Source organism: Solanum dulcamara, chromosome 11, assembly GCF_947179165.1.
Source record: "Solanum dulcamara chromosome 11, daSolDulc1.2, whole genome shotgun sequence".
In the NCBI taxonomy this organism is placed as follows: domain Eukaryota; kingdom Viridiplantae; phylum Streptophyta; class Magnoliopsida; order Solanales; family Solanaceae; genus Solanum; species Solanum dulcamara.
Window position 1 is genome coordinate 48,473,161 of NC_077247.1, and position 24,289 is coordinate 48,497,449.

The window sequence follows — 24,289 nt, forward strand, 5'->3', positions numbered from 1 at the left end:
ATTTTAAATAAGTAGTACTATTAATTATTTTTATATAAGGGTTGATTTTTTATTTTCTTCTTGTAGTTTTCCCATAAATACATAAATGAAGGAGAGCTGTAAGACAATAGTGGCCCATTTCACAAGTAATGATGATGAGTATCATGGCTTTGCCCTTTGCAGTTTAATATATTCATAAGTATATTATAATTAAATCCAAGCATTAGCTAATACTATGAGATCTAGGAACTAATCATTTGTATTACTATGATATGATTAACAAACAAATAATATTATATCAATCCTACATCAATGTTTGACCTCAAAGACCAATAAAACTTCTTAACATGGTTACCTTCTAAATCCCCCCCCCCCCCTATATATACATATTATTTGTTTTCTTTCATCTTGATTCCCCATCTTTAATCTAAGTGGGCAATGTGCTTTAAGAGTTGACCAAAAGTGGATTTGACCTAATAATCTTACTATCTCATTTTAAGAAACTTTTATAAGTTTATAAATATTGAAGGGGTTAGAAGTGACTAATAGTACTCATTTTCCAATAGGAATAATAAGGTGAAAGAAATTAAGAAATACATACGAATAATTTAGTAACCTTGTGCTCAATATTAGATGTGTTAAAATCCAAAACGATATATTAAAATCGATTATTATGATTAATGTCAATACCTCCCATTAGTCATGGCGATATAGGATACTCAAGATAAAAAAGTCTTTTTGGAGGTCGCATCGTTTTGCAAAATAATCCTTAATAAATACATGTATAAGATTAATACAAAATTCAGCACATATATCTTATTTTGATGTTGAAACTGATTTGAAATATTTTAAAACTGATTGCTATAACTTATTAAAAACTTTTTTGTTTTAATAGCCAATGGAAGAGTGAATTCTTATTCTATAGAACCTGATGTATTAAAACGTTGATTAATTAGATTATATTTTTTTAAAGAGGGTAAACTCTACATAATATTCAAAAATTGAAGAACAACTTTGCCAAAAAAAAAAAAAAAAAACTTTTGCGCAACTTCAAATTCCAATATTGTAAGTTCCCAAATGGAAAAATTCCTAGGAAAACTTTTTAATAAATAATTACTGATTTTAATGATACTTTTTATTTATTACCATTTATAGCAATATATAACAATATTATGATATATCTACTATGTATTAAAAGTGAATTATATGGACAATATAAATGTATTATAAGTTTTTTAAAATATATTATATTTGTTTGGTAAGAAATTGACACAATGTATTATAAGTGTATTAAAGTATGTGATAAATAAATTATCCATGAATAAAACTTGTATTATATGAGTTTTATAAATTATTCTCGCTAATATGTATTAAAATTGTATTATAAATATTCAGTGGAAAAAAAATATTATTGCTATAAATAGTAAATATTTTTTTAATGTAGTACATTTATGTAAATTTCCCTTCTCCAATAGTACAATTAGGCCCAGAAATTTCTACTTCTTGGCCCATTCCATTTTTGTGGGCTCATTCGCAGGCCCGTATCTGTTAAAGCCTTGTGAATGTTAGGCAATTTGATAGTCTTATAAGCTTATAACCGCTTTACTTAAATATGTTTGTCAAATACTCTTATAGTCTCAAAATAAGCGCCATCTTAGTTAGGTTATTTCTGGTATTTATCATTATACCATAGGGAGTGCGGGGCATAGCTAGGTAGGGGCAAGGGGTTCATCCAAATCTTCTTCGGCTAAAAATTTATAATGTTTATATACGGTTAAAATTATTTTTATATACATATAGTAAATGTTGAACTCCTTTGACTTCTTTGTGTTCTTCATATTTCGAATCTTCTAAGTGAACATCCTGACTCCACCATTGATTGAGTGTACAAATGGTAAAATATCCGTGAACGTAAAATTATTTAAAATTTCATTTGGTGAGTTCACTTTAGTCATAAAAAAGAGCCATAAAACATTTTTCAATGAGATCTATAGAGTAATTCTTACTCGTATTTCTTGTTAAATAATGTAGACTTTTTCTCTTCGTGGTCCTTCCGGTACACAAGATATTGTAATTGTTGCAAAGACAAAAGACACAAAAGTGCAACCTTTCTGAATTTTTAGCCATAATTAATTTACCAACAATAATTAATGAATATAAAGTTAATAATAATAATAATTTGAGGATGACAAGTAGTTTAATTTTTCTTTAAATATTTGATATAGATGTGGATGTGCATATAATTATGTCAAATGAGTAGAGGGAGTTAGGAAAAAAACGCATGCCCCATATTTGCAGCAACATTGCTATCATTAGTCTTTTTGTACTCATAACACTCTTCAAAATTAGTAATTCTTCCGTTACTAAATAAGCGATATTTTAGTCTTTTTATTTTATTTTAAAATAAGTAGTGTTCTAGAGTTTTTTGATCTTATTCTTTTAAAATTATGCTTGTTTTAATGCATGGAGTTTTACGCCATTAAAGAAATCACCTTTTTCTTCAAGACATTTAATTAAGAGTAAGTTAATAAAACTACTTAGTTTTTAGGAATAAGCAATTTTTTAAAGAGTATGTCTACCTAAAAATACCAATTATCTAGAAACGGAGAGAGTAACAAAACAATTTCTATCTGTTCCCTTTTGGTGATTTAATGGGGTTTCCTTTTTCAAGTAAATAGACCTTTTCCTTTGCCCCTATGTTGTAATATTCATATAATTTGGTTACGTGAAGATAAGACACAATTTTTTATTTTTTTTTGGTTAGAGGAGTATTTGGTTGTTATAGTAACTTATATGAATAAATAATTGATGAAAGAAGGTTGATTTTAAATTGTGAATTTTCTTACAAGACTTTTGTCTAAAATCTTGAAATGGAAGGAACACACATCAAGAAGAATATAAGATTTTAGAGTTTTTTTATCGAAAGAGTAGTATAAAAATTATAATTTTTTGGTTGATATAACTTATCAAACTCTTCGAATTTTAAAAGAAGAAGAGTTTTTATACTACACAACAATTTATTAAGTAATAATCGAATAATATATAATATACATCTGTAATATGTAACTAATATATCTAATTAGCGATTGTTATTATTTTGATTGAGCGTTCAAATCTATTCAACTTATAAACACAAATGAGATAAAAAAGAATTATTTACGCTTTCAGTTGGAGTATGTCTCGAGTTTTTTTTTCTTTTAGGCTACACAGTTTAATTTTATGAATTATTTGTAAATTCTTTTTATATTATTACTATACTATAAGAGGGAGTTACTGATGACACAGACAAGAGGTCAACATGCCTGCCTGTCTGTTTGAGGGTTAAATGTCAGCTAAAGATAATGAGACCGTTTGAATTGACTTATAAGCTGTTTTTAGATATTTTTTTTGAGTATTTAACTGACCAATTTAAAGTCATTTTGTGCTTAAAATAAGCCCCAATAAATAGTTGGTTTATTTGGATGAACTTATTTTAAGCAGTTTATAAGTTGAAAACAGCTTATAAGTCAAAAAAATAAAAATGGCCCGCACCTATTTTTTTTAACTTATAAGCAGTTTTCAATTTATAAGCTGCTTAAAAATAAGTCAATCCAAACAAGCTAAATACAATCAACTTTACCAAAATAACTCTTTTTATATGATGGTGCGCAAATTGCATTTGATCTGGCACTTCAACGGCAATTCAGTTATTCTTTTACGTAATTACTTCATTTTAATTAGTTTGTCTTATTTTTAAAAATTTTATATGTTTAAAAAGTATTATAAATCAATAAAAAATTTGATTGATTCTCAAAACTCTGTTAATATGAAAAAGATGAGTAACATATATTATTTAAAAATTACATAACATATACTATAAATCATAGTAATTAAAAAAACATATAAAACATTCAATTGATTATCAAAATTTCGTGAGTACCGCATGAATTGGGATAGCGAAATTAACATATATTAATTAAAAATGACGTAAAAGTAATATAAATAACAAGAATTAATAACTTAAATTTTTTAAAATATATAAAATATTTGATTGGATCTCGAAATTCTATCAGTGCTACATAAACTGAAACAAAAAAGTAACATATATATATATTTCAAAGTTACGTAAAAAATACTATAAATCACAATAATTAAATACTTAAAATATTTAAAAGATATATAAAAGTTTGATTGACTCTCGAATCACTGTCGCGTGAATAGGGATAGATGAGTAACATGCATTGTTTGAAAATGATGTAAAAGTAATATAGATCACAATAATTAAAAAATTTAAAATTTTATCAATGTTACATAAATTAGGACAAGAAAAGTAACATATATTATTTAAAAATTACATAAAAAATACTATAAATCACAATAATCAACAACTTAAAATATCTAAAAATGATATTTCTTCTGTTTTAAAAAGAATGACCTTTTTTCCTTTTTAATTTATTTAAAAAAAAATAAAATTTTGTGTCAAATCAAACTAGATCATTCTTTTTAAAACAGAAAAAATATTAAAATTTAATTGAGTTTCTAAATCCTATTTATGTTATATAAATTGAAATAAAAAAATATCAGACATTGGACGCGTGCTAGCAAGGGCCTGTGTCCAGTGTTTATATTAAAAGTTAAATTTCTTAACCAACAATTATTAGAATATTGTGAACTGGTGAACATAATGACTACTAAACCATAATTACCTTTCTAGGAGAATTTCTTGATTTTTACTATCCTTACAAGTTACCTCCATTTAGAAGAGAAAGGAAAAGTGAAGTAAAAATTTTCCTTTTATTTTTTGGTGATAATGACAAGACGTGATTCACGGAATCAACAATGGTTACTACTTATATGACAATTTTTTTTAAGTCCATATATATATATATATTATAATCATATAAATATTATTATATGCTCTAAGCCCATAAACTTTAAAAATTATATAGTTACACAAATACTAGATCATAATTCATATGACCATCAATTATAAGAAAATACTTTTTAAAACTTCACTCAAAATCTAAATTATGATATATAAATAAAACCAGAGCAAATATATGATTATATTGGGTATTTGAGTTAAGACTTAAGACCTAAGAAAATATAAATCTTTCATGCCTATTGAAAATGAACTTTACGTTACTTATCACTTTTTACCACTTTTTAATTAACAATCATATTTAATCTTAAAGTTTCACTTAGTTGAAAATGACACAAGGCCCTTATTAAACAATCAATAATCAAGGGGACAATTCAATGATCAAGAAAGTATTATTATACTTAATTATAATCTAGGTGCTCTATTAGTCATTGCTGACCAATTGGACATTTTCCATTCACTTACCAATTATGTGATGAAAAATATCCTTAAAACAAAAAATAAATACCAAGACGTAATTACATTTTAGTTGTAAGAAGTCCATTTTTTCTATTAAAATTGACACAGGGCAGTTACTTTAAAATTTTTCTCTCCATATCACACGTCTACCTTCTTTTTTTTTCTTCTGTCTGGAGTAGTAATATATATTTTTATGCTATATTTTATCTTTTTATTAATATTTTTTTATATAAATTTACTCTCTACATAAGTATCTTATTTTTGGTAATATAATCACTATATTTACAGAAATAGAATCTTTCAAATTTACCAATACTAGGTTCAAATATTTTGATATTTTACTATACTATTTATGTGAAAAATATATATTTCTATCATTAGAGATTTTCCTTCTTTACGCAAAGTGTGATAAAACTTAGCATTTGACATTAAAGTTCTTTGATCAATCCTAAAAGGAATTAATTTTCAAGTAGTTTTAAAATGTGTGTCTTAGAGCTTAAATCTTTGTACATTTGTTCAAATTGTATTAACTTTCATTCATTTTTAGTTAGTGAAGTATGCATAGATTTGTGATTATGTCAATAAATCAAAATGCACAAATTGATTCGAACGTAATTTTTGGTTATATACTTCCTCCTCCTCCTTTCCAAAATCCTTCTTTTCATATGATAATCTCTGGAAGCCTTTGTTCGAAAGCATTTCATCTCATAGTATAATTTTTTTCGGTAAGAATTTTAATTCATCAGACTTTAATGCTGAAACGGAATAACTAAATTAAAACAAAAGGGTTAATGTAACAATAAAAAGATATTTTTTGTGCTTACCAACTGTTACTCCCTAAATATTATTGTAAATTTCGTTTCCAATTAAGCATAAATAGTCAAATTAGTGGACCATCTGTTGAAAACTCACCCACCAGCAGTACTGTCTTATACACAGCACCAACGGTACAAACTCTGCAGTATAAATTCAAATCAAATTATGGAGATTCTTCTTCAACTTTAACGTTCTCCTAGAAAAATTTGTTACTATATGTTGGTTCCCTAAATTAAAGGGATTAAAACAAGTGTACTCTACTGCTGTACCAAATCACTGTTTATCAATTGGAAAAAGGTAGAGGAAAGTAGATATGCTTAAGCCATAAAGCAAGTGTTTATCTTTTGTTTTTGTCCTGTTTAACACAAAAGGAAAAGGTTAGTAGCACATATCCCAACTTTCTTGTATGTGGGGTTCACTTCTTATCATTTTACTAATTTTCACTTTGCTATAGCGGTTTTTATTCATAAAGTTTGAATCTTTATGTACCTTGTGCATTGATAGATGTGTTCTTTTTATGCCTTTTGAGCTTCTCTATGATGGGTGTTCAGTATTTGACTGTCTTGCTTTTGTGAGAGTACTCTTTCTGTAGGTTCTTGTTTGATATGTGTGTTTTTTGTTTTCTGCTTCTTTTTTTGAAAATCCATGGAAGTGTAGTTTTGGGGTTTTGGTTCTTTTGGGTGTTGGAGATTCGTCTATTGTTTATGTTAAAGTGAAGATCTTTGTGGTGTTTTGCAGTTGGTGAAACTGTGAAGCAAAGATTTGAAGGAAAAAGGAAAGAAGAAGAGGAAGCAGAAAATTTGTTCTTGGAGTATCCGTTTGTGATGATTGGTCACAGGATGTGTGGACTATATGTGAAGATTTTGTTTGTATTTGCAATTTTTTCTGTTCAAAATTGCCAGGGGTTTACTGATCCTCGTGATGGTACTAATAAATTCTTAGTGGTTTAAATTTTGTGTATTCACAATGTCTGTGTTGTGTATCATACAGAATTTTTTGTGTAAAAGAAAGGTGAAGTTCATGACTTTGTTTTCTTTTCTTGCTCTCCAGTATTTGCCATAAATAGTTTATATACTAGTCTGGGCTACCCTTTGCTTCCTGGATGGGTGCCATATGGATTAGACCCTTGTGGTGATCAATGGCATGGTGTACTTTGTGTCAACGCCAATGTAACTGGAATGTAAGAATTCATTTTTTTTTTTGCTTGTGTCTCTCACATGGTTATATGACTTTATAATAGATTTTTTTTTTTGGCAGAGTACTAAATGATTCAAATTTGGGAGGTGAATTAAGTGAGGGCATCGGAAGCTTTGCTTCAATCATACAAATGTTGGTGCCATCTTTATCTTTATATGCATTGATTAAACTTATGTTGTTGTTGTTGATTGAACTTCATGAATTTCGCCTTGTCATGTTGTTCTATGCACTTTGTCCTTCCCTGCATCATTTGGCACTAATATAACATTTTTTAATTTTATGGCTTTAGTTAACTGCTATGTATAAAATGTCTACACTTTGTGTTATGATGAAACCAGAGATCTCAGCAACAACCATATTGGAGGCAGTATACCATCCAATTTGCCCATTACCCTCAAAACCTTGTAAGTTATTAATCTTTGCCCTTACTGAGCTTCTTCACCAGTTTATAGGTTATTTGCACCACCTAGATCCACATTTTTATCCTACTATGGTATTTGTGTATACACAGGTCTCTCTCCGGTAACCAGCTTACTGGGAGCATTCCAGACAACATATCCTCGTTAGGGCAATTGTCAGACTTGTAAGTTATAGTTGGCTTAACTTGACATTCTTTTGCTATGACTATGCTTTTGTTTTCATTACATTTAATTCTTTCCTTGTAGGTTGTTGAACAACAATCATCTTAATGGAGTTATTCCAGATGCCTTTCTGCAGCTTAAGACTTTGATTAATATGTATTCATACTTCTTTTAGCTCTTTACCTTTTCGCCAATGATGAAACTACTTTTCTTGGTGTTGATTGTATCTATCTATGCCTTCATGTTCTTATTTTTCAGGGACTTATCTGGGAACAGTTTAAGTGGTCAGCTGCCTTCTTCAATGGGGACTTTGTCGTCACTTACTACCTTGTATGTATTTCTCCTTGTTGGTATGATGATTAGTGCAATATAAGGAGATGAAATTTTCTTTTCTGGCTATGAGGAATGAGTGTTTTCCTCTCTCGAGACACTGAATGGAGGTTCAAATAAGTCCTTAATTCCTTCAGAAGTTTAACATAAGTTCTGCTCATGCATAATTTAAAATGATAAGTTTTATAAAGGTAAATATCGTTTTTGACTTCTTGTTGCATATGTAACTATTGTATGGTCGTGCTGAATGTTGGTTTGTCAAGATGTGTTTCCTGTGAACAAGCTAGAAGATTGATATTTAAGATAAACTTCACAAAGCTGATTGATTTTGTCTAGTATCTCAATTTGCAACTCTTAAAAATAATATACTTGGATGGTATACCAGGATGTTAACATAATTCCTCAACTGAACTTGTGAATATACTAGTATTTATGGTGAATTGTTATACTCTAGTTTTAAATATATACTTTTGGCTATATGCAGACACTTGCAGAACAATCAGCTTTCTGGGATCCTTGACGTTTTGCAAGATCTTGCTCTAACGGATTTGTAATCTTCTGGACTAACAAATTTTTCATCATTATAGATAATGATAACTATGTCATTGTCTGCTCAATGTGTGCTTAAATTTGGTCACTTTCTTGTTCTGCAGAAACATAGAGAATAATTTGTTCTCTGGGCCTATACCACCAAAATTGTTGAGCATCCCCACCTTCAGGTAAAACCTGAATTTTTTTGGCCCTTTTGTAAAACTGATGAAATCCATTTTATTCCGTCTTCAAGTTCTGAATGTGAACTGGAGTATCTTATTTCTCTTTGTTTTAATCTGGCTTCATCTCTCTGTGACTCTAAAGTCCCCATCATTTTAAAATTGGATAAGCATTGAGCACTTGTGGTATGGGACGATACAACAACAACAACCCAGTGGAATCCCACAAGTGGGGTCTTGGGAGGGTAGGATGTACGCAGACCTTACCACTACCTCATGGAGATAGAGAGGCTGGTATGGGACGATGTGATTTTAAAAAATAAAAATAAGAAAAGGCAGAAGTCTCTTGGACTTGAGATTGCGCTATTTATATCTGAGGGGATTTGATTGCCAGCTATGCTTGCAATGAATATTTATGGGAAGCCAGTATAACTATTGTATCTCATAAACTGACAATTAGACCAAGCGTAGATTAAGATATCCAAGAGCAAATGTCCTTCAAAGTATTTCCGCAACTCTTTGTACCTTTGATACAATCTGTTGTATTTGTATAAAAGGAGTGAGATTCAATCATTCTTGCACGTATTTCTGAAATAAAGTGAAAAAGTTCGTCTCCATAGAATATCTTCACCATTCCATGAGCTGACCATGGAAATGTTTGTTTTAGAAGTTTTAGTTTCTATTACTTCGTCAGGCATCGATCTGATAAATAAATTGGTACATTGGCTGAAAAACAGGTAAAGTGTCAAACTTGAAGATATAGCATGTAATTATACTACTAATAGTATGGTCTTTTTGATGAAGGCTGCATAGGCACCACCTTGTGAATCAGTTCTTTACTCCATCAATCAACCATCAATCCCAAATTAATTGTGGATGGCTATATGAATCCTCTATTCATTCTACTTTATGCATCATCCTATATGTCACTCTTAACATTAGCTAAATTCTATTTTGTGCAAGAATGATAATAGATATTTAGATGGTGTTGTGAAAACTCTTTTGGAGTTTTATTAAAGGCCTTTTGGAAACCATGCTTGCTTAAGTTCTTTTAAGAAGTTTTTCATTTCATCAATGAAGAAGGGGGTTTGAGGGGTTTTCACTAAAAACAACTCTTCTTCCACTCATAAAAAAATGCTCAGAAATCTTCAAAACATGAACTGTGTAAACACATTTATTTTGCACATCTACAAAAAGCTTTCTCCAGAACCATTTGATAGTCTTGAACCATTTGATTGGTTAAATGAAATTACAATGGATAACCAATCAACACGGTGCATTTTGTGATAGACTAGCCTTAGTCATGGCCTTAATTGTTTATTTGATACTCTTTGGAGAAGCCAACTATGTTAGCCTTTTATTCTTTATGGAAGGGTCATTTGCATACTTATAAATGTTGTTACCTCACATGGTGAAATCTATATTTCTTATCAGACGTGCAGGGAACCCTTTTAATACTACTATCATTCCTTCACCACCCATGATATCACCTTCTCCAGCACCATTTGCTGTGCTTTCTCCAGATTTAGCCCCTTCACTGCCATATACTGTACCGTCAGGACAAGGATTACAGCCCTCTGGAGGGCAAAAGAGTAGTAATTCAACCAAACATGTCAAATTGATTGCTATAGCCGGATTAGTATCCCTTGTCATACTTGGATTGGGTGTTTGCCTTTTGATGTCACGATTCTTCAAAAGAAGAAGAAAGGCCCAAAAAGAAGCCAAGAGACATGAAACATATGATTATAGTTTGCCCAAGGCCAAGGGTAACCCTAAACATGATCAATCTGCGCAAAACCCTTATTATGATACAGAAAAAGGTAAATAGTTCATATATATGCTTTCTTCTTATAGATTTCTGTTTACCATGAGTTACCTATTGTTCTTAATGGCATTATGATGACAAAATGGATATGTCCAAAAGAAGCAGGTTTGAGGCCAGTGGCTGGAAATGGGAATGCTCGGGGTAGGAACATCTCAATGAATACTTCAGAGGCAGTGGCTGGAAATGGGAATGCTAAGGGTAGGAACATCTCAATGAATACTTCAGAGGCAGTGCAGCAGAAAGACCTGAAGAGCACTATATCATATACAGACGATGATCTGGATTCGGAGATGGAGTCCATGATATCAGATGTTCTTCCACCACCGCCACCACCTTTTCTTAAAGCTCTTTCTGCTGAGAGGATGGTTGTAAATCCAATTTTGCCCCCAATTACGTCAGTCAAGCATGCTATGAAGAATGTAAACTCTGCAGAGTTCTTCACCATTGCATCTCTTCAGCAGTATACAAATAGTTTTTCTCAACATAATCTTATTGGAGGAGGCATGCTTGGAACAGTCTACAGAGCTGAGTCTCCCCAAAAAGTAAGCATCTTTATTTTCACCAGCTTCAAATCAGTAGATACTGTGTGCTTGCATGCGTTGTGACTGCATCACTAACACATGTAAATAGCAACAGTTTCCATTTGTAGACTGTAGATAAAACTGGCATGCCTCCTAATTCAATGAATTAGTTTCCTGTTTTCCCATTTAACTACTTGTACTTGTGTTCTACAAGGGTAGAACTTGACTTGGCTATTTCTTGATGCTTTTTTTAGCTATTGGCCGTCAAGAAACTAGACACTTCCGTGACCAGGCGTCAAAGTGAACAAGAATTTGTTGAAATGGTTTCCAATATCTCTAAACTTCAGCATGAAAACATTGTCAAGCTTGTGGGTTACTGTTCAGAGCATGGACAACAGCTACTTGTCTATGAGTATTGTAGAAATGGTACTCTCCACGAAGCATTGCACTTAGATGATGAGATCCACAGAAAACTTTCATGGAGTACTCGTGTACGCGTTGCACTTCAAGCGGCAAGAGCATTAGAGTAAGTATGAAAAAAAGGCTAAATGATACTCCGTATTAGTTTTTAAGTGCTTGTAACTTGTTTTAATGATGTGTCAATCCCAATTGTGATGGTTAAATAAATTATAAATGGCTGTTAAGTCAGCTCTGCTTGTTTCCAGGGTTTAATGTTTGCTGCACCACAATTTATCTCTGTAGCTTAATCCTTAGCTTGTAATAACTATTTAGAGATTGAGTTGCTTCCTGTTTCACTGAAAGGTACTTGCATGAAGTTTGTCACCCACCAATTGTCCACCTGAACTTCAAGTCCACTAATGTTCTCCTTGATGATGAGCTTGCTGTGCATATGTCAGATTGTGGTTTGGCACCTCTGATGTCATCTGATTCCATAAGACAGGTAATTCCTAAGCTAATATTTCTGATGGTTAGTTGAATTTGAAGAAAGAATCTGGAATCCAATTTCCCTTCTTCCCTCAAACAAGAATAACAGGAGATTTGTCTTGCATACTGTACTTATTCTGAATTCGTAATGGGATATTTTATCCTTTTGGACTGTGATCTTCATTGAACGTGTAAACACTTCCTTTTTAACTATTAGAAACTGCATCATTATTCATTAGTATGAAAACTTGGTGCCAAAGCATGAATTGGCTGCTAAAAGTTGGTGCAACCTGTTAAGAAATGGTTGTTCGTTGCTATTTTGAGGGGATAAATATGAAAGGACAAGGGCTGGTGTTTCTGCTAATTTGTGTTTGCAACAAAAGCTGCCCATCTCATATTGCATTTATGGATGAATAAAGTGTTGATAACTTCAGTATAACTTTCAGTTGCAAGGATCCGGCTATGGTGCTCCTGAACTTGAATTGGGAAGCTATACTTGTCAGAGTGATGTTTATAGCTTTGGAGTTGTCATGCTAGAACTTCTCACAGGAAGACAGTCTTACGACAGGTTGATTTCATTCTGCAGATATAATTTAATACCTTGTTAGTTGTTATTGTTGCAACTACATATGTTTGTAACTACTGACTTTGAGCCCATTGAAATATGTATCCCAGGTCCCGACCTAGAGGGGAACAGTTACTGGTTCGATGGGCTATTCCACGGCTGCATGATATAGATGCATTATCAAGAATGGTTGATCCATCCCTAAATGGTTCTTATCCGTCCAAGTCTCTGTCTCGGTTTGCTGACATAATTTCCTTGTGTATTCAGGTTAGTCTCTTCCTTTACAGGTTTCTCATAGCTCTTTAATGAAGTGTAATGTCCCACTTAGAGTTTTGAGTTTTTGGGTGTGAGAAACTTTACTGTATATTCTTCATAAAATGAACAAGATGCTGTGACCCAGTTAAATTTCAGGGCTTTCATAAATGAGAGGCTAATGTAGCATTAGATCACTAACTATGTTTTGGATAAAAATTACTTCACCATAGACTGCATATAACTATGTCCAACAAGAAAACAAACTCTACGTTAGAGCTATTTAGGCCAAGTAAATTTTAGAATCAACTCAATCCCTCCCTATATAATGTTTGTGACTGAAATTTTTGGAGCTGTTACCTTTCATATTTTCTCATGTACTGTTACTTTTTTGTTGGGCAGTCTGAACCTGAATTCAGGCCACCAATGTCCGAAATCGTGCAGAATCTCCTGCATATGATCTAAAGATATCATCAAGGCTGTGTCTTTTTAGCATAGAAGGGGAGGGATTCAAGTAATTCCCAAGGAGAAATCTTTCTTTTACACAACATTTTCATTAAGTCCATATTTTGTACGCTAACATGAGTAATGTAATGTATATATAACATTATTAATTATGTTGTGCAACATTTCCATGTGTGATTCTTTTTGACATAGCCATGAGAAAGAAGAAAAAGACTTGTCATTCTTTGTTGTACTTCATAGATGTAATATATTTCCTGCCAATTCTTTATGGAAATTTTGTGATTATTCGAAGCACTTTGTATAATTTAAATGTTGTTTGTGCTCTCTTTGCTGAAAGTGTTGATCTTTGCTTTTTCATAGGGCTTCTATCTTGCTTGTATGCATTAACTTTATTATTCGAAATACTTATTTAGCTCGTAAGCACATGACTAAGAATAGAATTTTATCTTCTCAACTTAACATTTGACTTATTTATACGTGAATAGAAATGTCAAATTCTAATTTTGTGGGTAGACAACGTTCTAATAGAAATTGTTTTTTCTTCCTTAGTAGATATGTCTGATGTGAATCAATAAATTTGTATTTTTATAATTTCAAATCAATTACTTAAACTACATAAAAAGATAAAAATGTTACACAAATAAGAGTGGTTACCCCTTATGTTGGGTAGGAATTTCCGTTAGTATGGGGTTTAAGTTTTTGATTTTTAAATGTTAGAAATGTATATGTAACTGTAAATGTATGAAATAAGGAGAAATAAAAAGAAGGCAAACTCACAGAAAGAATGATGATCCTTTTTTATTGAATATTAGTACAATCTTTTAAAAATAAATTTAAATGGCATACATGTGCAAATTATAACAAGTGATTTGATAGTCTTTTCTCATTTTCTAGTAATTAGATGTATAACGTCAATTCTTCTTAATAATAAACTCTTTCAAATGGTGACAAATATTCTCTTTCTTTTTTTAACTTATAAAATTTAACGCATTGACAATTATTTCAATTTTGTTTTTATATTTTTTATTTTATTTTATTTCATAACATAACATAAGAGAAACATTGTAATTTATCAAGCGACTTTATATTTAAAAAACTCGAATTCTAAACTTATAAATAAGTACTTATCATTCTACCATAATTTTTATTGGTCAATATATATATATATATATTTGAAATACATTCTTCTATAAGGATAGTCATAAATAGAAAAATTGAAATTATATTTGAAAAGATATAAGTAATTTTAATAATATTTTAGTGAAGCTACGAATTTGTTCCCTTTTACGAGTAACTTTTTTTCTTTTCTGAAAAAAATGAGAGAAGATGGAATTGTCAGCTGCAGTGCAGGACTTGCTTACAGAACTTGAACGGCGTCGTTTTATTCTTCTCCTTCTCCTTCTCGTCTTCTGCATCTTACAGGCCTTCGAATTACAGCTTCACGAATTCCCCAGGTTTCTCTCTCTACTTTCTCTCTCTACTTTCGCACATACTTCGTAGAGAAATACTCTATAACAAGGGATACTTACTGAATTGGTCTTCCTTATACTGTTAAAGATCGTTTTTTTTCCTCTTTCACCCTAATTTTTTTTGATGAATTGTTGGACCTTGAACCTGCGTAATTCGCTGCTAATGTAAGACTATTGTTATGCTTTTATCTATGTTTCTGTTTCTCATAGTTTTTTTTATTACGCCTGACAATTTTGCCCGAATTTCAATGTTTTTTTGGATTTAGAACAATCTCTCCCGAGGAATTTGAATTTTTACGAGGTGGGTTTTGTTTTCTTTTACTGTGAGATGGTTTTTTTCTGTTCTTTAATTTCAAATGAGTCTGGATAGAGCGGAATCGTTAAAAGGGATTCATAAAGCTGTGACCAACTTGTTTGGGATTTAGGTATAGTTAGTTGATTGACACTACTTTGTATTAGTTTTCCTCTATAATGGGGGAAAGGGGGAAAATATGAAGACCAGCTCTTTCTTATTGATGAAATTTCATGTCCGTTTTGATACAGGGAGAGAATCCATATATTATCTTTACCAAGAATAGACTGAGTTAAGAGAACCAGTTTTATGAATTACTGGGAAGTCACTCCTCCATCCATATAATCTCATGAAGATCAAGCTAGGTAGGAATTAAAGGGCGAGGAGAAATTGAACCCTTAAGTTTTATTCTTAATAATAGAATACAAATTGTGGACCAGTTTACAATTTTGATTGTAGTTCTTTGTGATTGTCCTGCGGTTAGTTTACATTCTTATTAGCTTCCTATGTGACAAAAATATATCATCTTAGATGATACACTAATGTATCCCTCATTAATACTATTAACTATTGGGATAAGGCACAAGTACCATTCCGAACTAATATTTGAAATTCCAGCGACGCACCTAAACTTTACGAGCTCATATTACCCCCCCAAAACTCATTTTTTTAATGTATTTTTGTGCTCCTTTTGTGGTGACATGGCACCATGCGTGAATACACTGATCTGAGGCGCGTGGGAACATTAGTGCAGTAGCTCTAGTCAATAGGAATTGGCCACGTGTCATTGACAAAGTTGGAAAAGAAAACCCTTACTTCAAAAGCTGATTCTTTTCATCTTCAATTCTTTCTTCATTCTGCATTAATGGTGGCTCCAAATCAATAGCCTTCTTGAAATTTCTTCTTGATTCAAAAAGGTAATCTTAGTTTTGTGTAAATTCTTCATCTTTGCACCCTTTCATGTCGATTTTTTATTTCTGATTTTAGAAAGCCTTCCAACTTGACCACAAATTCCGACCAAAATAAATGTAGACTCCTTGGATGATTCCGATCAAAAAACTCCTACACTCCTTGGATGGAATCGAAAACTAAGTACCAAATTTGAGCCTACATACAAAGTACAAAGTCGAAAACTATGATTTAGGTGAGAGGTTTGATCTGGAAAGTTAAATCGTATTGGTAAAGTTAAATGTTTTTGGGAATAAAGTTAAATCTTATTTGTGTAAAAAAAGAAGTTGAAAATATAAGTGGTAAAAGTTAATGGAGTGGGTCCCTTTTTGTGTTATAAAAGCGCTTGTTATACATCGCACGTCATTTACCTGTACAATGGTGACATGTCAGCACAAAAGGAGCAAAAAAATACATAAAAAATGTGTTTAGGGGGTAGTAGGACCACTGTAAAGTTTAGATGTGGTGTTGTTATTTTAGGTATAGTTCCGGGTGGTACTTGTGCCTTATCCCTTAAATATTCTAAAACATTCTCAATTGTCTCACATGAATGAGAAAAGATTAGAAAAATACTGAATAAGTTTCCATACGAATGTTGCTAAGACATAACACAATGGAAGGAAAGGACCCATATAGCACTGGCTGCTTTCTTGTAAATCTTGCTGTAGATTTATTTACAATAAGCTTTTAGTATTTTTAAAGTTTTTGTGGTTTTCAAGATCTTACTCATCATGCAATTTATTCCTCTTTCTATTTTCCTTGCTACCTGTCTGTGAATGTTCAGGTTATTTCATCATATGGTTTTGGATGATTATTTAGCTCTTAGTTTTCTTATTGCACATCTTGATGGATCACCCACGATCATCCTCTGGGCCTGGTGAAGATAATATTGGGATCCCTGATGATTTGCGGTGTAAGAGGTCCGATGGGAAACAGTGGAGATGCACTGCATTGTCTATGCCTGATAAGACTGTGTGTGAAAAGCACTACATACAGGCGAAGAAGAGGGCTGCAAATTCTGCAATGAGAGCCAACATGAAAAAGGGAAAGAGAAAATCAATGGATGAAAATGATGTATATTCGGAGAGTAAAAGTGATGATATGGATTTACCAGCTGAGAACCAGAAACTTGGGGATTATTCTGGTTCAATCTCTGGGAAGAAGCACAAAGAAAAAGGCCCAAAGAATCAGATGAATTATTTTTCTGAAACACCTCAAAGCAAGATGTTTTTAGCTCGCGGTATGAAGTCTACTGATGATCTAGACATGGAAGATGTACAGTATGATGAAAGCCGAAGAGGTTACCGGACGCCACCCCCTTCTGGTATGGAATCTTCCAGAAGCAGATCGCAGAAGATGTTTGATTCCAGTCCCACAGCGGTGAGTTTGCACTCATAGTGAGTACCATTGGGAATGGAGTTACTTTAGGAAGTGGATATATTGTATTTTGGTAAACATGAGATTACTCTAGGACAATGTGATGCAAGGGATATTCATTTAGTGAAGAAATAATTCTAATTAAGATAATGAAATTGTGGTGGTCGTAGTGTAATCTGCACGTTAAGTTTGATGAAGACATACTGTCTAAGATTCTATTAGAGTTCTTAGACCTGAAATTTCATTTTCTCTCCAAGTATTAGAAGTCAACAGTCCGTCATTGTTATTGCTGGTTGTGTTTGATATTCTCACCTGGGCTCCTTTGAATTTTTCCCTAGGAAACTTCTGAAGGGAGCTCCAATTCTTCTGATAATACAGGGGGGCAACCTTGTCATCAATGTAAGCGGAATGATCACCGAGTAATTTGGTGCCTTAGATGTGATAGAAGGGGATACTGTGAAAGCTGCATTTCAACTTGGTGAGACTCAATTATGAAAGTAACATGTCTCTAATATCTGCATTTCCTATGCAATGACTGCAGAGTTTAATTTCAGGTACTCCAACATGCCAGTGGAAGAGATACAGAGGATTTGTCCTGCGTGTCGTGGTAGTTGCAATTGTAAAGTGTGTATGCGGGGAGACAACTTGTTAAAGGTATTTATCTATATGGCTAAAAAGAGCTTTATGTGATGTACTCCATGGTTTGCTTAACATGTATAAAATATTCGTTTCTTATCTATGAGCATAGGTTAGAATAAGGGAGATACCTGCACAAAACAAATTGCAGTATCTCTATTCCCTTTTATCAGCAGTTCTTCCAGTTGTTAAGCACATTCATAATCAGCAGTGCTTTGAGGTGGAACTAGAAAAAAAACTTCGAGGTACAAGTATGATCTTTTGCATCTTTATTAACGTATATGGGAGTCCAAATTTTGATATTGGTTGGACTATGATGAACTGAATATCCCTTATATTGTCCAGGAAATGGAATGGATCTTGGCCGGACTAAATTGAACGCAGATGAGCAAATGTGCTGGTAATGTTTCAAATTTAAAAATGCTGAACTATTGCCAAAATTCTTATCTTCTTTCTATTCCTGCTATTAGGAAATATGCACTCTCAACTTCTCTGCGTGATAAGATATACATCATCGAGATGTTTCTGTTTGCAGTAATTTCTGCAGGATACCCATTGTTGATTATCATAGACACTGCTCAAATTGCTCATATGACCTCTGCCTTAGCTGCTGCAAAGATCTCAGAGATGCAACCAAGCTTGTTCAGGATGACAGGGGTAAGCAGTTCCTGGGAAGAGCTGATTGCAGAGAAACCACGTCAAAGGAAGTGAAATTGTCAAACGTTCATCTAAATATACTCAGAAAGCTTTCTGATTGGAAAGCAGATAGTAATGGCTCCATACTCTGTCCACCAAAGCAATATGGGGGCTGCAGTTCCTCAGTCTTATCATTGAAACGAATCTTCAAGATGAATTGGGTAGCGAAACTGGTGAAAAATGTCGAAGAAATGGTTAGTGGATGTAAAGTAGGTGATTCTGGCGATCTAGAGAATACCTCTGAAGGGAAGTTGTTCCAGGCTGCTCATAGAGAGAATGGTGATGATAACTTTTTGTACCATCCATCTTCTGAAGATATTAGAAGTGAAGGGATTGAGGACTTCAGAAAGCAATGGAGCAGAGGTAAACCTGTTATCATCAAGGATATATATGATGTATCATCGATGTCAAACTGGGATCCAATTGAGATATGGAGAGGGGTAAGGGAGACAACAGAGGAGAAAACAAAAGATGATAACAGAACTGTGAAGGCCATTGATTGTTTTGATTGGAGTGAGGTTGGTACCAATTGTCTCTTGCTTGCACTACTAGATCTAATTTCAACTTCCTTTAGATTGGCATATGTGGTTCATCGCCACTATTATATGTATGTAACTACTCTGTCCATTTTCTGTAGAAGTAGGCTGTTGATTTCTTTTTATCTTCAGCTGATCATACCACTGTCTCTTATACTTAATGTCTTGCAGATTGATATTCAGATTGGTCAATTCATCAGAGGATACTCAGAGGGAAGAATTCATGAGAATGGTTGGCCAGAAATGCTCAAATTGAAAGATTGGCCTTCTCCTAGTGCTTCAGAAGAGTTCTTGTTGTACCAGAGACCTGAGTTTATTAGTAAACTTCCTTTACTTGAATTCATCCACTCCAAGTGGGGTCTTCTAAATGTAGCTGCAAAATTGCCTCATTATTCCCTGCAGAATGATGTTGGTCCTAAGATTTTTATTTCTTATGGGATGTATGAAGAACTTGGTAGAGGTGAATCAGTAAACAATCTGCATATCAACATGCGTGACCTAGTGAGTGCCATAATTTCCTTCCCATGCCATCTGTTTCTTCCTATTGTCCTCATATATTTGATACTTCAATTAGAGTGTTTCTTGTGTTTATCTGAAGTCGAGGCCAGTTGATATGCAAAATGACTTGAATTCCATTATGAGGATGGCGTGCATTTTTACTTGGAAATATATCTGCAGATATAATCCTTCAAGATGATTTGTTTTTCTTCTGTAGTAAAAAAATTTTGAAGCTTGAGCTGTCAAGAGGAGTCTAAGATTTCTAGTTGACTGATCCACGAACAATTTGATTGTTTGTTCAGTTTGATATTGATAAACCATTAACTTTATAATGGAAAAATACCTGATCCTGGCCTTAATGTATAAGTGATCAGGAACAAATATTAGTTTACGATTTTCCTTTACATGGTTCGGGCTTGTGAAGAGAAAGTGTGCAAAAGCTCCAGTAAGGAGGTGTGAGAGGTTGGTTGTGGTGGGTTTGAGGAGAGGTAGAGGTAGGCCGAAGAAGTGTTGGGGAGAGGTGATTAGACAAGACATGACGCAGCTTCAACTTACTGAGGACATGACCTTAGATAGGAGGTTATGGAGGACGATATTAGGGTAGAAGGTTAGTAGGTAGTTGAGCATTGTCTCTCGTTTCCAGGCGGGATAGGCTTGGTGATAGTTTGGTGCACTGTACCTGTTTCTCTGTTCATACCCGTAGTAGTAGCACTTTTTGCGTAGTTGCCTGTCTTATGATTTTGTTACTCGTTATTTATTGTGCTTCGGTTATCACATTATTTGGTCATTGTTATAGCTCTTGTTTTCTGAAAGTTATGTTATGTTTTCCCTATTATTTGCTATGTCCTCTGTACTTCTGTATTTTTCTTTTAATTGCTTTGATGTGCTTTACTCGAGCCGAGGGTCTTTCGGAAGCAACCTTTCTACCTCCACGAGGTAGGAGTAAGTTCTATGTACACTCTAACCTCCCAAGACCCCTTATGGGACTACACTGGGTTTGTTGTTTGGTCTTACAGTACAAATCCTGCTTTCATCTGACAAATAATTTGGGCTGCTGTGTCTTCTCTGTAATTAGGTATTCCTTTTGGTTCATATCAGTGAGGTCAAACCGAAAGGTTGGCAGAAGACGAAGATAGGAAAGATGCAGAACATCTTTTCTGAATCTGATCACAAAGGATTTCCTGGCGATGCACTTAATGTTTCAAGCGAAGAGAATTTCTCCAAATTCTCACCTGTTGGAGATAGAGGGGATGGTCAGTATGCCGATACGAATTCAAATGCGAATGAAATGTTGGTTGACCAAGAGAGCAGAGTTACTTCTCAGATTGGTGTAGATAACTTTAGTCATGAAGATCTGAACGGTTCCAGTTTAAACAGCTCCGACAGTAGTCACTCTGGAGCTCTTTGGGATGTCTTTCGGAGGCAGGATGTGCCGATGCTTATCGACTATCTAAGATGTCATTGGAAGAAACATGGAGATTTGGACCATCTAACGGATGATTCTGTAGGTTTACCAAATGCAATAACCTGTCTAAGTATTTCTCTCTATAAATATTGAGGTCATAATATTTGCTTTCGACATTATTGGTCTCAGGTGCCCAGTCCTCTCTACGGTGGAGTAGTATATCTGAATGAGCATCATAAGAGAAAGTTGAAAGAGTTATTTGGTAAGACTAATAGTTTGTTGTTGTTACTAAAGTTGACAATGTGAGGATAAGATCTGTAATACAAATTCGTGATGTTTTCAAGTGCCTTCATCATGTGCTGACATTTTGGCCTTGCAGTATCTTTCCATTTAACTTTAAATTCTTAACCACTGTATGCTAATAACAAAATAAAATACTTAACCACCACTAAAATATCTTGTCATTTCTATTTCTTTCAGTTGGTCCGGGAAAGAAACAGAAGGAAATTAATGGTCTAAATGGACATTGTTTCTATTTGCATCATATGCTTGCCTCAGAATTGATTCTGGCTATCTTAATGAAACTTTCCTTGAGTTCTTTTTTTTTCGTAGCAGATTCTTCTGCTTTTAGTTCTCAACTTCAGGATAATAAATAAGGCCCTAAAACTGGACTCTGATATGCAAATGTTCTTTGAAATATTTAAGTGCCTGTCTGTCACTACCCCTAACATTTTTCTCCATCAGTCCTCTATTGTTTTTTTGGTGCTCTCTTCTATTTATATTGTCACAAATTTATTCCTTGTGATTGAAATTCTAATAATTCACAGGAATTGAGCCTTGGTCGTTTGAACAGCATTTAGGCGAAGCGATTTTCATTCCTGCTGGGTGTCCTTTCCAAGTGAGGAATCTTCAGGTTAGTAGACAAGATGAATTTTATGAGTGGCTTGTATACAAAATAGGTTCTCATCCTCCTCGCGTACTCATAAAAGGAAGACAATGCAACTGTTTCTCTTGAAAAGTGTTTTGGACACATAACAGTCAACTTTAGGATAGAAATTAAGCTTTGCTAAACCATCCACCTAATCTTGCAGGTTAAAAACCTTAAACTAAAGTGCCTAGCTCACCTGCTGGAAAGGAAGGTTTCCTTTCTTTTTATCCTTTTCACTAGATGGAGGATATGTCCTCCCAAATAGAGATTTGGTATTCCTTCTAATAACTAGAGGGCTGCAAAATGTTCGTGTTTTTTCACTAGATATCTGAAATGTTATGAAGAAATCCCCTAATGCTCCCCTCTTTCGGAACCATTTCTCCAAGTGATGGTCAGGTTTATAAGTGGCCCAGGTGTTTGTAAAGGAAAGTTCCAAGCGATTTGCAGTCGAAGCTTTTGTTTAGATAACAGATATGTTAAGTTCCTCTTTGAAACCGCTCATTACTAGAGCCATTGAAGAAAATGTAAAAAAGAACCACCTTTGTTAGGTGCGAATTAGAAAAGTTCTGCTGATTGCCCTATCAAATTGGGTCTGATTGCTTTTTCTGTTTTATTGCAGTCCACTGTCCAATTGGGCCTTGATTTTCTTTCTCCAGAAAGTTTATGTGAGGCTGTTAGAATGGCTGAAGAAATCCGTGGCCTTCCTAATACTCATGATGCGAAGCTACAAATGTTGGAGGTCAGTGTAATGATTCTTATTCTTTGCCCTGCCTCAGCTTCGTTGGATTGGCATTCTTCACTTTATTCAATCATTTAATACAGGTGGGAAAGATATCACTCTATGCAGCAAGCTCGGCCATCAAAGAAGTTCAGAAGTTGGTTCTGGATCCTAAGTAAGCTGTTTTACGCGTTATTCTTTCTTTATGGCTTTTCTCTCTACTTCCTTGTAAGATAGGGATGTCTATGACGTTTCTTTTCTAGAGGTTCTAGGTTGAGGTAGAAAAATTATATTGCCTTATTTAATAAATCCTACTGATGAGCTATGTGTCTGTCAAAGTTGGGGGTGATCTCGACTACTTATACCATTTAGAGGCTTCTAAAGGCCTTTTTGGTTAATTTCAACAGGAATGGACAGAAAAATTCCAATCGTTATAATCCTTTCCTGAGTTGTTTCTCCGATTGTTATAGGGATGGATCTGTTTGCTTTGCTGCTTCTATTTCTCTAGAAACAACAAAGTTATAAAACCTAATCTGAAGGTGGAAAGACGGGGGTTGTTTCACTCTCTTTCTGATGAGTTCATTTACTATAGCGTTTCCTTGTGTAATTGTGTGTGCAGAGTTGGTCCCGAGCTTGGATTTGAGGATCCCAATTTGACCGCATTGGTTTCAGAGAATTTGGAGAAGATGACGAAGAGACGTCAGGTACCTTGCACATAAACCAGTTCACTGAGGTTTGTATCTAAGTATCTCTGAATTCTTATGTACAGAAGAAACAGCAAAACCCCTAGGGAATTTGCATTTGAGTACTTGGTTTTGTTCTGCTAAATGCTAGCATGCTCTCAGGGGATGTGCATTGTTACTGCTCACTTTTGTTCTCCCATATCATAGGTTGCACGTGGTTGTGTAGCCTGTCATATCTTTTGTCTTATGAAGAAATCAACAGCTGTGTACTTCCATAGTCTTGTAGTAAAAGATATCAATAGGTCTTATTGTAATTGTAATTTCATAGGAGGAATGAACGCTTATAGTCTACAGCAACATCAATTCAAAATGTTATTTTTTGATAGCTAATCAAGGTAACAATCCCATATAGCCTTCATATGATTGATTATATAAAGCTTCTTTTCGTTGTTTATATGCTTTTGGGGTCAGTTTATGGTTTCGATTCCCAAGTTTTTTGTTCAGTCTTTTCTTTCATGGGAGAGCAAAAATATATAAAAAATGTGCTCCAATAGTATACATGGTTGACAATAGTTTAGAAAGAATGGATGGAAGTAAGCTTGATAATGAAAGAAAAATATAAAAAATAAAGATGTGTTAAGAAGCAGTGAATGTCCA

General features: G+C 33.5%; 2 protein-coding genes across 3 annotated transcripts; both read left to right on the plus strand.

The window, feature by feature from the left end:
- The first annotated feature begins 6,287 nt into the window (after nucleotides 1–6,287).
- LOC129873103 (protein STRUBBELIG-RECEPTOR FAMILY 3-like) lies at nucleotides 6,288–13,668 on the plus strand. The gene is made up of 17 exons (XM_055948109.1): nucleotides 6,288–6,492; nucleotides 6,854–7,039; nucleotides 7,166–7,295; nucleotides 7,373–7,444; nucleotides 7,651–7,716; nucleotides 7,824–7,895; nucleotides 7,978–8,049; nucleotides 8,152–8,223; nucleotides 8,708–8,773; nucleotides 8,877–8,942; nucleotides 10,368–10,753; nucleotides 10,858–11,300; nucleotides 11,534–11,805; nucleotides 12,042–12,180; nucleotides 12,611–12,732; nucleotides 12,840–12,996; nucleotides 13,384–13,668. The coding sequence occupies exons 2-17, from the start codon at nucleotides 6,940–6,942 to the stop codon at nucleotides 13,444–13,446; spliced, it is 2,298 nt and encodes a 765-aa protein (XP_055804084.1). The 5' UTR covers nucleotides 6,288–6,492; nucleotides 6,854–6,939; the 3' UTR covers nucleotides 13,447–13,668.
- A 1,058-nt stretch (nucleotides 13,669–14,726) lies between these two features.
- Nucleotides 14,727–24,086, plus strand: LOC129873102 (E3 ubiquitin-protein ligase JMJ24). 2 transcript variants are annotated; one of them, XM_055948108.1, is made up of 15 exons: nucleotides 14,727–14,900; nucleotides 16,940–17,535; nucleotides 17,871–18,010; nucleotides 18,087–18,186; nucleotides 18,281–18,413; nucleotides 18,514–18,568; nucleotides 18,704–19,382; nucleotides 19,572–19,901; nucleotides 20,974–21,402; nucleotides 21,493–21,565; nucleotides 22,131–22,216; nucleotides 22,851–22,970; nucleotides 23,054–23,124; nucleotides 23,569–23,682; nucleotides 23,840–24,086. In XM_055948108.1, the coding sequence occupies exons 2-14, from the start codon at nucleotides 17,002–17,004 to the stop codon at nucleotides 23,666–23,668; spliced, it is 2,850 nt and encodes a 949-aa protein (XP_055804083.1). In that variant the 5' UTR covers nucleotides 14,727–14,900; nucleotides 16,940–17,001; the 3' UTR covers nucleotides 23,669–23,682; nucleotides 23,840–24,086. The 2 variants fall into 2 exon arrangements, with proteins under 2 accessions (XP_055804083.1, XP_055804082.1); XM_055948107.1 differs by having other exon boundaries at nucleotides 23,569–24,086.
- The last annotated feature ends 203 nt before the right edge of the window (nucleotides 24,087–24,289 follow it).

Bases quoted from the DNA above. Each gene is read 5' to 3' on its own strand.
- LOC129873103 (XM_055948109.1), top strand. From the start codon at position 6,940: ATGATTGGTCACAGGATGTGTGGACTATATGTGAAGATTTTGTTTGTA. The intron at 8,943-10,367 runs GTAAAACCTGAA...ATTTCTTATCAG, and splicing joins TTGAGCATCCCCACCTTCAG to ACGTGCAGGGAACCCTTTTA. The intron at 11,806-12,041 runs GTAAGTATGAAA...TTTCACTGAAAG, and splicing joins CAAGCGGCAAGAGCATTAGA to GTACTTGCATGAAGTTTGTC.
- LOC129873102 (XM_055948107.1), top strand. From the start codon at position 17,002: ATGGATCACCCACGATCATCCTCTGGGCCTGGTGAAGATAATATTGGG. The intron at 21,566-22,130 runs GTAAGACTAATA...AATAATTCACAG, and splicing joins AAAGTTGAAAGAGTTATTTG to GAATTGAGCCTTGGTCGTTT. The intron at 22,217-22,850 runs GTTAGTAGACAA...GTTTTATTGCAG, and splicing joins TCCAAGTGAGGAATCTTCAG to TCCACTGTCCAATTGGGCCT.